Source organism: Anguilla anguilla, chromosome 3 (assembly GCF_013347855.1).
Source record: "Anguilla anguilla isolate fAngAng1 chromosome 3, fAngAng1.pri, whole genome shotgun sequence".
NCBI classification, from domain to species: domain Eukaryota; kingdom Metazoa; phylum Chordata; class Actinopteri; order Anguilliformes; family Anguillidae; genus Anguilla; species Anguilla anguilla.
Genome location: NC_049203.1, coordinates 30229709 through 30243043, shown reverse-complemented (window position 1 = coordinate 30243043; position 13335 = coordinate 30229709). Strand labels below are relative to the sequence as shown.

The 13335-nt window shown below is 40.4% G+C and overlaps 2 protein-coding genes across 11 annotated transcripts in view; one reads left to right on the top strand and one right to left on the bottom strand.

The window, feature by feature from the left end:
• Positions 1-348: 348 nt before the first annotated feature.
• Positions 349-12122, bottom strand: LOC118223457. 5 transcript variants are annotated; one of them, XM_035410017.1, is made up of 7 exons: positions 11990-12064; positions 3805-3966; positions 1664-1791; positions 1428-1488; positions 833-961; positions 569-676; positions 359-478 (listed from the first exon to the last, which is right to left on the bottom strand). In XM_035410017.1, exons 2-7 carry the CDS (start codon positions 3964-3966, stop codon positions 395-397), a joined length of 672 nt encoding a protein of 223 aa, XP_035265908.1. In that variant the 5' UTR covers positions 11990-12064; the 3' UTR covers positions 359-394. The 5 variants fall into 5 exon arrangements, 3 of the variants coding, with proteins under 3 accessions (XP_035265909.1, XP_035265908.1, XP_035265907.1); XM_035410016.1 differs by lacking the exon at positions 11990-12064 and adding an exon at positions 11355-11465; XM_035410018.1 differs by lacking the exons at positions 569-676; positions 11990-12064 and adding an exon at positions 11355-11465 and having other exon boundaries at positions 349-478.
• Positions 9793-13335, top strand: part of ppig (peptidylprolyl isomerase G (cyclophilin G)) — a 107719-nt gene continuing 104176 nt past the window's right edge. For 2 of the 6 annotated variants that reach the window (XM_035410015.1, XM_035410010.1), the window contains exons 1-2: positions 9793-9989; positions 12033-12069. The gene's annotated coding sequence lies outside the window, so the exon portion shown is untranslated. Of the gene's footprint in view, positions 9990-10414; positions 11793-12032; positions 12074-13335 lie in introns of those variants that run through there. The other 4 variants (XM_035410014.1, XM_035410009.1, XM_035410013.1 and 1 more) reach the window with 3 other exon arrangements.

The window sequence follows — 13335 nt, the reverse complement described above, 5'->3', positions numbered from 1 at the left end:
AGTACAACTTTAATGAGTTGATACAATTTAAGTCTTCCTCTCTAATGAGGATGTTTTTTCATTAAACTCATTCTAATCTTACCGAAGTCTCCCGAGTATAAATCTCACTCCTGGATTAGATGCACTAACGCTTATTGAATATACGCTTTCTTGTAAAGCAGATAACGATTGACCACATTCAAACTTTGAGACATAACTGTGGACACTTAAATACCAGATGTAGTCATACACCAAAGATTCACAATTCCTCATGAAATTTTGCAGCAATGAGACATGACAAAATTTGAATAGGCTTTAAAAAATGAAACAAAAACCACTTATTCCAATAGATTTTTATTTAATCAAACATCCAAATAAATAATACTAAATAAATACAATCAAATTTCTTCAGCCATTAATGGTGAAATTCACTGGCCATGGCATATTTTGCCCAATAGCAGCTGAAGCACTCATTCTTTTCCAAGATCCTGATGATGACCTTTAAAAACAGAAAACACATGTCACTAGCCACTTATTGTTTATCATGTAACCAATATCAGTCAGCAATAACTCAGCATTCACATCTTACCTCTTGAAGTATTACAACAAAGAAGTAGTCCATCATGCTGAATTCACCTCTGTCAATTTTTTTGTCTTGTCCGGTAGGAGATTCTATCAGCTTCATAAGCTCAACAGTCTAAAGATTTAATACATTTACATATTTAAACAATCTGACATAACTTCTTTTGTATTGTACTTTTCAAAACCCCGGTTACAAGTGCTTTACATTTAGATAATATTAAAGAAAAATGTTAAGCCTCACAAGAACAGAACAAATGTCAGATTAATTTACCTGGTTCTCATCAAAATGAAGCATATTTGGCTTCAATCTCAGTTTCAGATTCAGGGATGCCGTGGGATTCTCCCACAGGCACATCCTGTTGGACCTCTTGATGCCTGTTTTTAATTGCTCATGCAAGCTCTGGAATTGAAGTGAGAATAAGATTTATATTCATCAGAGTCAAAACATTTTATAACAATATACAAGGAAGTTCCTTTTCTATAAAGCAATGGCATGCCAACACATTTTATTCTTCACTCATTGCACATTCCATACTGTATAGAGAACACAAGACATACAGTGGACAGAGACTATTTAGACTTGACAATACAGAAAGAAATAGTCAAAAATTTGTAGAATGGTCTATGTCTATGACATGGCTGTATAGAGGTAGCCAGGGTCAGATAGAATATTAATCCATTGTTCCAGGGTTAATGGCATTACTAGGGAAAATGCAAAGACAGCCTATTGACATTATACATATGCAGTACTTATGTGTATATATTTAGTATATTAAGTGCAGATGTCCAATGTAAACATGGTCCAATTTTTATTAATTGTTGATTTATTTTTGACACAAGGGTTCATGTTTAAGAATAGGAATCACCTTTATTTCATCTGCGGATAACAGACCCTGGATGCCATGCGTGTGCAGCAATTCAATGGCTCTGAAACAAGAGAACATTGACCTTTGTTGTTCCAATATAAAAAATTCTTATACAATATAAAACCACCTAGACATTCCACAGACCTTCCCAATTCTCTCTCTCTTTCTCTCACACCCACACACACACAATCCCTGTGCAAGCTCTGAATGGCATATATGAATGTATACATGGTCACCTATTGCAGGCGTCGCTAGCTTCACGTCCACAACAGAATGTCCCATCCCTCAAATGAGGATAGGATGGACCAGCACAGTCTGTGTGGGGCCACCCTTCACAGTTGTAGCATTGCACCCATTCAGTGATCTGCAAGTCAGGATACAGCAGCCAGACAAAAGATAAAAACAGTCACTATATTTACATGCAGGCTTGAATCGGACTATCAGTATAAGGAGACTAAAAAGGAGTTGCTCGTTTGTACCCAGTGAACAAAATAGGCTAATTTTTGATATTAGCAGCAAGGCCTCTGGTGGAATGAGCCACAAAGTCCTTGTTGAGGGGATGGACAGAAACACTGGTGGATGAGGGGGCAAAAGGAGATGGGTGGAGGGGAAGTTGTGGAGGGGGGCCACAGGGTTTTTGGTGATTTGCTCTGAGTGGGGGAGGTAGGTATGTGCTCTGACGAGGATTGTCCTAGCTAACATGCAGGAAGTGGTCAGGTATTAGCAAACTGCAAACAGAGAATGCATATCAGGCCAGTGCTATATGTACCATAATTAAACCACCAGTGCAAGCCCAGTGTATACTGATTTATTTATAAATCAATGACAAACTATGTTCTACAGCATATCCACCAATTTACCAACCCAGATATAATTTCTGATTAACAATGTTGTACATTTTAAGCCCTCATAAAATGCCAGTAGTACGGATTCTGATGTAGTCAGCTGAAAGGAACTTCTTAGCTTACAAAGGAGATGATGGAGTAGAATGGGCACATCCAATTTGTTCAGGTGCAGGGCATAAACAATATGTAGAGGAGAAAAGAAAGTGTCTCATGTTTGAACAGACTAGGCAGAATTTGTGTCATTTCAAATAGATTGGAATATGGGTTTAACATCATTACATTACATTACATTATAGGCATTTAGCAGACGCTCTTATCCAGAGCGACGTACAACAAGTGCATAGGTTTCATGATGTAGAGGCGCAAAAGAAACACTAGAGTGAAGTAAGGATCGTAGTGCCAGAAGTGACCACATCGATCAGGACTCCAACCCTGTAGAGTAAGCTTGTTCAGCAAGCAAGAATCCTACCAAGTACAAACTAGCACTGGAATCACACCTAATCATACAAAAACAATCCTGCCAGATACACTAACATAATCAAATTATCCTAGCTAGATACAGTGAGCTGAACTATAGGTTAGAGAGGGGTGGGGAGAGGTGCAGCCTGAAGAGATGAGTCTTCAGTCTGCGTTTGAAAGTGGTGAGATTCTCTGCTGTTCTGACCGTCACGGGGAGGTCATTCCACCAGCGAGGGGCCAGGACAGACAGCAGACGGGAGCGGGAAGTGCAGACGCGAAGAGGGGGAGGTGCCAAGCGTCCAGAGGTGGCAGAACGGAGAGGTCTGGCTGGTGTGTAGGGTCTGATGATCCTCTGAATGTACCCTGGTGCTGACCCCTTAGCTGCCTGGTATGCAAGCACCAAGGACTTAAATTTGATGCGAGCCATAACAGGCAGCCAGTGGAGGTCAGTGAGCAGGGGGGTGACATGGGAATGTCTGGGGAGGTTGTAGACCAGACGCGCTGCAGCATTCTGGATGAGCTGCAGGGGTCTGATGGCGGATGCTGGCAGACCAGCCAGTAGCGAGTTGCAGTAGTCCAAGCGGGACAGGACCATCGCTTGAACCAGGAGCTGGGTTGCGTAGGTGGTGAGGAAGGGGCGGATTCTCCGGATGTTGTACAGGAAGAACCTGCACGTTCGACTCACCGCCGTGATGTTCTGGGAGAGGGACAGTCTGTTGTCCATCACCACTCCAAGGTTTTTTGCGGTGGGTGATGATGACACCACAGTGTCCCCCAGGGAAATAGAAAAGTCGAGAAGGTTAGAGGATGGAGCAGGGATGAAGATCATCTCCGTCTTGCCTGGGTTCAGCTTAAGATGGTGGTTATCCATCCAGCTCTGGATGTCCCTCAGGCAAGCAGAGATGCGAGCAGAGACCCGAGTGTCAGAGGGCGGGAAGGAGAGAAAGAGTTGGGTGTCATCGGCATAACAATGATAGGACAACCCATGGGCAGAGATTACAGGACCAAGAGATTGGGTGTACAGGGAGAATAGGAGGGGACCAAGGACAGAGCCCTGGGGAACATCAGCATACCTTTGAAATGCACTGTTTTGCATGTGTGTCCACGCGTCTCTGAATATTTGCCTTCTTAGTTGGTTTGAAGGTTGGGCACAGCAGGCAGTGGAATAAGTGTCCACAGCACGAGTTGCATTCTTTAATTGTTGGAGAGCCAGCATTTGATATGGATATATGCATCTAAAACAGATATAGATTTAAATATTACTTTTTCAGTAACATTTATGTGTTCCAGATTGTAATTACAAGGACAGTGATCATAATATCACTTCACAGCAAGGGGCTTAATAATTTGTTTAGATAGTAAAAATATGCTTGCTAGCTTTTAAGTTTGGATTAAAACCAAGGACGTGCACAAGGCCAGGCTAAAGTTGCCCGAGCAACAGCCCATTTGCCCTCTTTGGCTGAGCTGCCCCTCTGGAGGAAAAAAAGAAAAATTGTTTTATTTTTGCTGTTGTGGCTGCATAAATACGAGTAGCCCATAATTGCTAAAGTTGGACCAAATTAAATTGCCATATCATCCAAACCTTTATTACTTTTGATAGGTAGATGGGGCGGCCCAGAGCCGTAAAAAAAAAAAAAACCTGACGCAAAACGATGCCCTATGCCCTCTGTCATGTGACACTGTAGCATCCAAACTTGGTATTGTTGACATTGTGTGAGGGCTCCGGGTGAGTCTTTTGAAGTTGTGGAAATGATTAACGATGAATGGTATAACCAATGGGATTCCCTATGAATAAAAATCTCCACATATGCTTCTGACCTTTTTTCAGATTAGAGCAACAGCCCCTCAAAATGTCTGCGCACGTCCCTGATTAAAACCAATGATTCCTAACCAGGGGTCGTTTGTTCCGTTTTTCTTTATTCATTTCGTTCTTTTCCCGTCATCGAACTCTACTCCAATGAACTGTATAAAAACAGTTTGTTTGGGTTACGTGAGTTCGTGGTGTAGAGGTTATGTGAATTCCGGTCCTTCCAGTAGTTTATTGGGTCGGCTTGTGATTTCTAAATTTGGTAGTTAGTTCATTTGGCTAACTACAACTATAAACCATCAGAAGCTGTGTTTTTCGCTGGTTTTCCAAAATCGTTTCCTTGTCTTTTCTTTGGTTAGATAATAGGCTAATTGTTTTGAGAGGGGGGCTAGTTTAGACCATTTGTTTATGGCCATGGCCATGGAGGGAATGGGGAGTGGGAGAAAGGCAAAAAGAATGGAGAAAAAGCCGGGAATAAAAGAATGGCTTCAAGAGAGAGACCCGATATATCAGAAGAAGGGGAGGGGAATAAGATTAGGAAAACTACAATCATCTGAGAATTTAAAGTTTTGTTTAAACTGAAGGATCAAAATGGAACAAGGGGATTTAGAGCACTTAGCCCCTTAAAAGTAGCGGACTCGTTGAAAAGTGTCGGTGAAGGAATAGAATTCTATCTACTGGAATGCTAATGGTGATCTGCAAAAGTGCTGATCAGCAAAAGAAAACTTTGAAGATAGGAAAGATGGCTGGGAAGAAAGTAGAAGCAATCATTCCAGGTGGGAGGGAGGGAGCCATGGGTGTTATCTATGGAGTTTGTGCCGATATATCCGAGACAGAGATAAAGGAGAATATCAAGGGAGGAGAAGTGAAGGAAGTGAAGCGATTTCAAGTGCAGAATGGTGGAAATCCTGATGCGCCTGTCTTGATTACTTTTGCGGGTGATAGAGTTTTCTTGGGATGTTTGTCTTTTCAAGTGAGGAAATATGAGAGGCCTCCGCTTAGGTGTTTTAAATGTCAAAGATATGGGCACGTTGCAGCAGCATATCGCAGAAATTGAAGATGTGCTAAATGTGGGGGGGAGCATGATCTGATGAATTGTAAATTGATTGTTCCAAAGTGTTGTAACTGCGGAGGCAGTCATATGGCATCTTTTTGGAGATGTTCTCATTTTGAAAGGGCAAGACAAGTCCAGGATGTTAAAGATCACTATAGGATTTCATATGCAGTGGCTCTAAAGAGAGTAGTAGATCGAAGGGATCATGCAAGCAGTTCTCAGGTGTCCCCACCTCCACCCCCACCTGACATTATTAGATCGGTGGCTGAGGCAGCAGGGAGGTTCTTGGGAATGGGAAAGTTTGGCTCCGAAGTCCTGCATGAGTTCATGGGGGAAGCAAAAGAGTCCTGCATCGCAGGAGGAGTATGAGGAGGAAGGAGGGGATATTGAGGTTGACTTCCGGGATGATGTTGAGGATGTTTAGTTTAAATTTCATATTCTACATTTTGCAATGGAATGCAAGGAGCTTAATTGCAAATGGACAAGAATTTAAGAGGTTTGTTGCTGTTTTTCAGGATAAGCCAGGCTTGTTGTGTGTACAAAACCATGTTTAGATTTTGTTATCCCAGGATATTAGATAGAAATGGGGGCGGGCGTGCTATGTTTATCAAAGCAGGAGTACAGTACAAATTAGTTGATATATGTTCAAATCTTGCGTGTGTTATTGCTGAGATATGGAGTTCACAAGGTAGAATTACAGTGATCAATTTATACAATCCATGCAAGCCGTTATCCCTGTTGGAGCTGGATGAAATTATGGGAAAAGTCAGATCTCCGGTTATTTGGGTTGGAGATTTCAACGCTCATAATCCTTTATGGGGAAGTGAACAGAGGGATGGGAATGGAGTAGTCGTAGAGGAATTTTTGGACAGACATGGTTTGATAGTTATTAATGATGGAAGGCCCACTAGATTTCAGATAGGTAAGGAAAAACTTTCTTGTATTGATTTAACTATTGCCTCAGCAGGATTGGCTAGGGTTAGGGAGTGGGATTTATTGGCTAGATACACTATTGGTAGCTATCATTTCCCTATACTGAGTGGGTTTGGTAGAACTTTAATTGAAGAAGTTGAATCAAGGCCTAAAGTATTCGATTTTGCTCATGCTCATCGGGAAAAGTTTGAGGAGGAGACAGCAGCTGCAGTGGGAGAAGTAAACAGTGATGGGTCTATTGACTCTTTCAATAGTTCACTATGTTCAATAACACTTGACGTGGCATCAAACTCAATTCCTATAAGGGAGAGCCCAAAAGACTGCTTAATTGTCCCTTGGTGGAATAAAGATTGTGATTTTGCTGTTAGAAGTAGAAACAAGGCCTATCAAAAATTGAGGAAATACCAAACACAATTTCATGCAATAGATTATAAATGGTTAAGAGCAGGTGCAAGGAAGGTTATTAAGGAAGCCAAAAGAAACTGCTGGAGGAAGTACTGTGGTACAATATGTCCTGATACTCCTCTTAAACAGTTATGGTCAAGAGTTCATAGAATGTCAGGTAAATATGTTAGGTATATAATGCCAGTCTTAAATGGGGTATTTGAGGCTGTAAGCAATAGAGAGAAAGCATGTATGTGTGTCAAAGTGTTTCAAGCTGTTCATAACTCCACCGCGCTGGGAGAAGAAGGGTTGAGGAAGAGAGGTGAGGTGTTAGGGAAAGAACAATGGAAGCTTAACCATAGTGAAGTGAATTGTGATCCGATAAATATATTCTTTTCACGCAAAGAACTGCAAGATGCAATTCAGGCTGGGGCAAATACCCAGGCAGAGATAGATTGTGTTATGAGTTGTTCAAACATTTAAATTATGTTGTGTTGGATGAGATATTAACTTTATTTAATATGGTGTGGGAGACGGGTAGTCTACCAGCAGGGTGGAAGCATGCAGTGGTGGTTCCAATTCTGAAGCCAGGAAAAAATGCATCAAGCCCAGATTCATATTGTCCTATAGCTCTGACATCAGTATTGTGTAAAATTATGGAACGTATAGTAACCAATAGACTTGTTTATTTTCTAGAAACTAGAGGTATTTTGTAGAATTCCAGAATGGTTTCAGAATTGGAAGAGGCACATTGGATTCAGTGGCTGTTCTGGATCTGGATATTTAAAAAAGCCATGGCCAACAAGGAGGCTGTAGTTTGTGTATTTTTAGATATTGAGAAGGCCTATGATTTAATGCGGAAAGAGGGGTTATTAATTCAATTTCAGAATGTTTAACTGGATTAAGGGCTTTCTTAAAGAAAGAACAATTCAAGTGAGGGTTGGAGGAGCTCGCTCTGAATTTGTGAACATAGAAAACGGTACTCCCCAAGGATCAGTTATTAGTCCAGTTTTATTCAATATTATGATTAATGATATTTTTCAAAATGTAGGGCAAGGATTTGGTTTGTCCCTTTTTGCAGATGATGGTGCCCTCTGGAGGAGAGGTAGAAATATTGAGTTCTTATTTAAGAAAATTCAGAAAGGGTTAAATCAAGTTGAAGAGTGGGCAAATAAGTGGGGCTTTAAAATTTCAGCCTCTAAGAGTAAGTATATGGTTTTTGGTTTAAAAAAAAAAAAAAAAAATTCCTGATATAGGGCTGTCTATGTATGGGGCCTCACTGGAGAGAGTCAAAGAATTTAAATTCCTTGGAGTTTGGTTCAATGGAAAACTTACCTGGAAAGTTCATATTGAAAAAGTGGTTAGTAAATGCGAAAAAGTGTTAAATGTTCTCCAAAATGTTCTATATCAAGCAATGATTAGATCAGTGTTAGATTATGGTTGTTTTATTTTTTGATCTGCTGAAAGTGTGTATTAAAGAAACTAGATTCCATTCAATCAAGGGCCTTAAGAATTTGCTGTGGGGCTTTTAGAACAACACCTATCCCTGCTTTACTGGTGGAAATGGGAGTCTCCTCTGAGGTTAAGGCGTGGAAAGTTAGGGTTACACTATTGGATGAAGCTAAATGGATTCAACCTGAGTCTCTCAGCCAAATGTCTTCTCAAAGAAAACTGGGAGTTTTCTGAAGGGGGGAAAAAAGAAAATTTTCTGTTATGTGTTAAAGAGCTGGCTGGAAGATTAGGATTTGGTATGGAGGAAGTGATTGGTGCATTTCGGTCAACCGTGCCATTTTGGTTTCTCCCTGAGCCTAATGTTGACATGACATTATTAGACAGATTACAGCAGGAAGATGACAGCAGTTCAGATCTTGAAGTTGAGGATTATATAAAGCAGTAATGGGGGGCATATGTACAGATTTTTACTGATGGGTCAAAGGATCCAAAAAGTGGGAAAGCAGGGTGTGGAGTATATGTGGTGGATCCTCAAATTCAGCAAGGCTTACGAATAACAAATGGGGTATCAGTCTTTGCCACTGAACTACTGGCAATAATTTGGGCCTCATGGTGGGTAGAACAACTAAAACCAAACAAAGCTGTTATCTGTTCTGATTCAGCTGCTGCCTTGCTGGCTTTGAGGAGTGGGACATCTAGAGCTCGGAATGATCTTGTTAATGAAACTCTGGTATGCCTATACAGAATTGAGAAAATGGGCTGTGAGGTTGGGTTCGTGTGAGTCCCAGGGCATTCAGAAGTTGAGGGAAATTAAATTGTTGACATGACTCTCTTCAAAAAGAGTATATTGATGTCAAGGTGTTATTGGGCAGACCAGAATACTACAGTATGATCAGGATGGGGCTTGAAAAGGATTGGCAAGAGGAACGGAAGAACGAAGAGGGGGAGACTTTATTTTTCAATTCAAGAGTCTGTAAAAAGGAAAAGTGTGTATATGGGGGGTGACAGAAGAGATGTGGTAAAATTGACTCGAATGAGGTTTCGGCACTGTGGGCTGGCTAGTTGCTTGAGAATAGTCGATAAACACCCAGATGGTTTATGTGAGTGTGGCAGTCCAGAGACTTTTCAGCATGTTATGTTTACATGTGAAACATACAAAGCAGAAAGAGAACAACCGTTTAAAGAATTAGCTGATTTGGGGATTTCTTCTTTTAGTTTTAAATCTTTGTTTTGTCGGGGAAAGAACCATCAAGCTGTTGAAAGAATAATTTTGTCTTTTCTCCATAATACTGGCCTGTACCCTCGGATATAGGACTATAATGAACTGGATTTTTTTATTGAACGGTGGAGGGCAGTAATACGCCTTAGCGTCTAGACAACCGGAAATCCATTAGAAGAAGAAGAAGTTTATTGGGCCCGTCACATGGAGGTCACGTGCTTCCGGTCCCCAGCGTGGAGGTCCTCCTGGTGGAAGTTGCCCAGTCTGCTGCAGCTAGACCCTTCTCGGTTTTAACCGGGGAATGCATTCATTACGTTTCTCACAGCGCCATCTTTACAATACAGCCAAGGAAAACTCTTATTCCCCTTATCTCTCTCGGTTTTGAAGAGTGACCTAAGGAACCTCTGAGGTAGCCATACGTTATCTTCTTTTCAATGTTCAAGTATAGTATGTTTGTGAGGCGAAGATGTGTGCTAGTCAAGCTAACTTTGCTTGACTAGTTGTTGGAGACGCCGCAAAGACTGAATGAATTGTGTTGTGGCGAAGCGAACAAAGAATTATAGCTATATTACAAGATTAAGGGAAACATTACATTTCAAAACGGACTGTATATCGGTCCATCACAGAACGAAGACTAATCTCTTAACTAGCGAGCATAACGCTAGTCTAGTAAGGGCCCGATTTAAAAAAAAAAAAAAGAACGTATAAGGCATAATGCGATAAAAAAAGACACTTGTCTAAATTAGCTAGTTTAGTGGTATTATCCGCGTGTCCACGATTGATGACGAACTAGCTAGGTTCAGTTGTTTTCCCAGACTGGCGCTTAGGCCATTTGTCATTTTGCGTCGTAAATTGTGTTAGGTCTGTATAAAATTCCGCTTCGAGTGCGATAAATATCTACGGAGAAAATGTGGAGTAGCTAGACTATGTGCGTAGTCTAACGTTATTTAGTTGAATCTGCTAGGTTAAGTGAAAAAGATGGCTAGAAGGCAAGTTATCGCGACAGTGTAGACTAAACTAGACTAGCATAAAGCAGCAAAGCAAACAAGTAACGTTGATGCTTAACATATCCCATGCGGGCGAGGCTTACTTATGGAAGATTTTCAGTGAGCCTATTAAATGAAATCGCTACAGCGGCACAGTGAAATGTACATAGTACCTCTTGCATTTGGTCCGTGTACGTTGGGGATATTTTGATTTTCTTTTCAAAAACGAACTCACGTTATTTCGTTTTTTTATATAAAACGAATTAACCGATAAATGGCGTGTTTATTCCATTTCTAAAGTTTCCCACCGGTAGTTGATTCAGATTTCAAACCGTAATTCATGTTTTACATGTACATTTGTATACGTTTTGTGTGTACGCGTGGAACTAAAAAACAACTAGCCTACCCAAAAAAGAGTTTTTAAGGGTGAAATGCGTTTTTGTCCAACCAGGAAGTAGCAATCAGCGCGATTCGTGATAGGTCACTCCCAGAGTGGAGGAAAAAACAGTATTTCCAAAAAAATTGACTATATTGTGAGCAAAATAGTACATTTGTGACAGGTTTGGAGATAATACCATTGATTCCCATTCAAATCTCAGAATGCTAAATAGCTTCAGAATACTAAATCGTTCTCGCGGACACAAACCAACGGAGTCGGCTATCTCCATCTTTGACATAATTACAGTGGTCCTGAAGGCCAAGACAAACTAACAAATCAGAGAACGCAAATACAATTCATAAAACACATGAACAACACGTGGCCTCATTTACAAAATGTTTATACGCACCGTCGCACGGATATGATCCTAAATTCCTATGCAATGCCGTTGCACTGCAGGCTCAACGAATATGTTTTTCCGACCTGAGTATATGGAGATGTATAGGCTATTAGGCTTGACCATGCGCACGTCGGTTTTACTTTTGTGATAAGCACTGTGAGACGCAATGTTGTGTACCATTAAATAGGCTATTGCAGCCGTACGCGTAAGGTTCGGGGGAGACGGTGTGACATGTCACCCCCCAGTATTTTCATATACTGTATACTTGTTGCAGACTCGGTAGTATACTTGTCAGACTTGACGTTGGACTACGCAAGACTAGGTGGTCCTGCGGTGTCTCCCCCTTGAAGTGGAAATTTTACTATGTTGATTAAGGAAGCCCTGAAAGCAAGGTGAAAAATTGCTTTAAATGTCGCCCAAAAACCAAGATTATCTCCTACATACAAGGTACTGGAAAGTCGGTATAAATTTAACGTAACGTTAAAGTTCGTGTAGCGTGCTCAATATCTGTAGTGGCAGATTTTCAGTCGGTTTCGTTTTCTAATTAAGCCACTTCTCTCAACGTGGGCAGTAGAAGGGTTCTGACTTGTATCCATAGGCTATACATGCTAACTTATCAACAAGCTATGATGCAGGCTACTCACTCAGGACTCCAGGAATAATGTTGATGTCCTTTTATTTTTTCAGGTTCAGCAATCATCAATCCAACAGGATCCGTGACTCGGTAGGTAAGTACATCATTCTTTGTCTAACAGTCTTGGTTTTCAGTAACAGAACAGGCTAGGATGACGGTCAAAAAGTTGTATGCTTCTGTACTGCACGCACCTTGTCTCATCACTGAATCAACAATTTTAGGTTCTATGGAAAAATACTAAATTATATTATACAAAATATAGAAATCTATTCAAAATATATTTTCACTGGTATTGACTCTTACAATAATTTTTGTACACTGCTGCTCAGTAGCCATTTCAGGTTCTTACACACACACAATTCAGTCTTCTACTGTGTGACAAAAGAACGGAGAAATTCAAGAACCTTCGTGGGAAAGTTGGGCGAGATAAGTAAAAATCTGTTACAGAAGTAATTTCTGGATATAAGCCATTATTCTAATTCACAATACATCAAAACATTCATCATTTATGCTGCAAAGTTTTGGAATTTAGAGTGGCACTTAAGGTGTTACCATAATTTTTGTTATGCTAGGGAAAATTCTCCCTTCCAGATGCATTACACAACAGCCAAAATTTGACCAAAGTATTGCTTCATTGACTCACTTGGCAAAGACAACCTAATAATGATAGAAATGTATGCTTGGGTCCGATTATTCTCCGAGACAAATGGTATATCCTAGAATGCATTGCCGTTCTTAGTAAATCTACACCCAAAAATGTCTTGGCCAAGTATTAGCCTACATATATCACATGCAGCTAAACTGCTTTGAAAAAATCACTATTCTAGCTTTGAATGCTGTGGGCAACATGTCACAAATGAAATTGTAGGCTTCACAGTCAACAACAAAATGGTCTTATGATAACTGTCCAGCGGGTGTCGCATTGTGAAGTGTTCACCATTTGATTGTATGAAATCATGTACAGAAGGGAATTTTCTCCCATGAGATGTAATGTAAATTAGGGGGGTTGCATTCTAATCTGTTGTAATATGTCATCTGAGGTGTATAACAAGCCATTTAATAATAATAGCCTACACATTGTTTTCAAATTGTCTGATGAACTGTGGCTCATTGTGACAAGGCCATTTATAGTGTTGTTTTTAACATTTCTGCAATTTAAAGTAATAAATAAGGCAGTCGATATTTTTATAGAGGCATTCGGCCGTAATACTGTACATTACGTTAACTAGCTAGCTAGATAAGTACTTATGAAAAAGTTACGGGACCTAGCTAGAGTGAAATGCAGTGAGACGTTGAGGTTAGCTAGCTAAATAAATTACTAGGTTTCACAAGCTAGCTATCGATCTGTCTTACTGA

Excerpts from the sequence above, each read along its gene's own strand:
- LOC118223457 (XM_035410017.1), bottom strand. The coding sequence starts at position 3,966 with ATGCATATATCCATATCAAATGCTGGCTCTCCAACAATTAAAGAATGC. Across the intron at positions 677-832 it reads TTCATTTTGATGAGAACCAG|ACTGTTGAGCTTATGAAGCT; the intron begins GTAAATTAATCT and ends TTAAATCTTTAG. Across the intron at positions 479-568 it reads TTGTTGTAATACTTCAAGAG|GTCATCATCAGGATCTTGGA; the intron begins GTAAGATGTGAA and ends CTGTTTTTAAAG.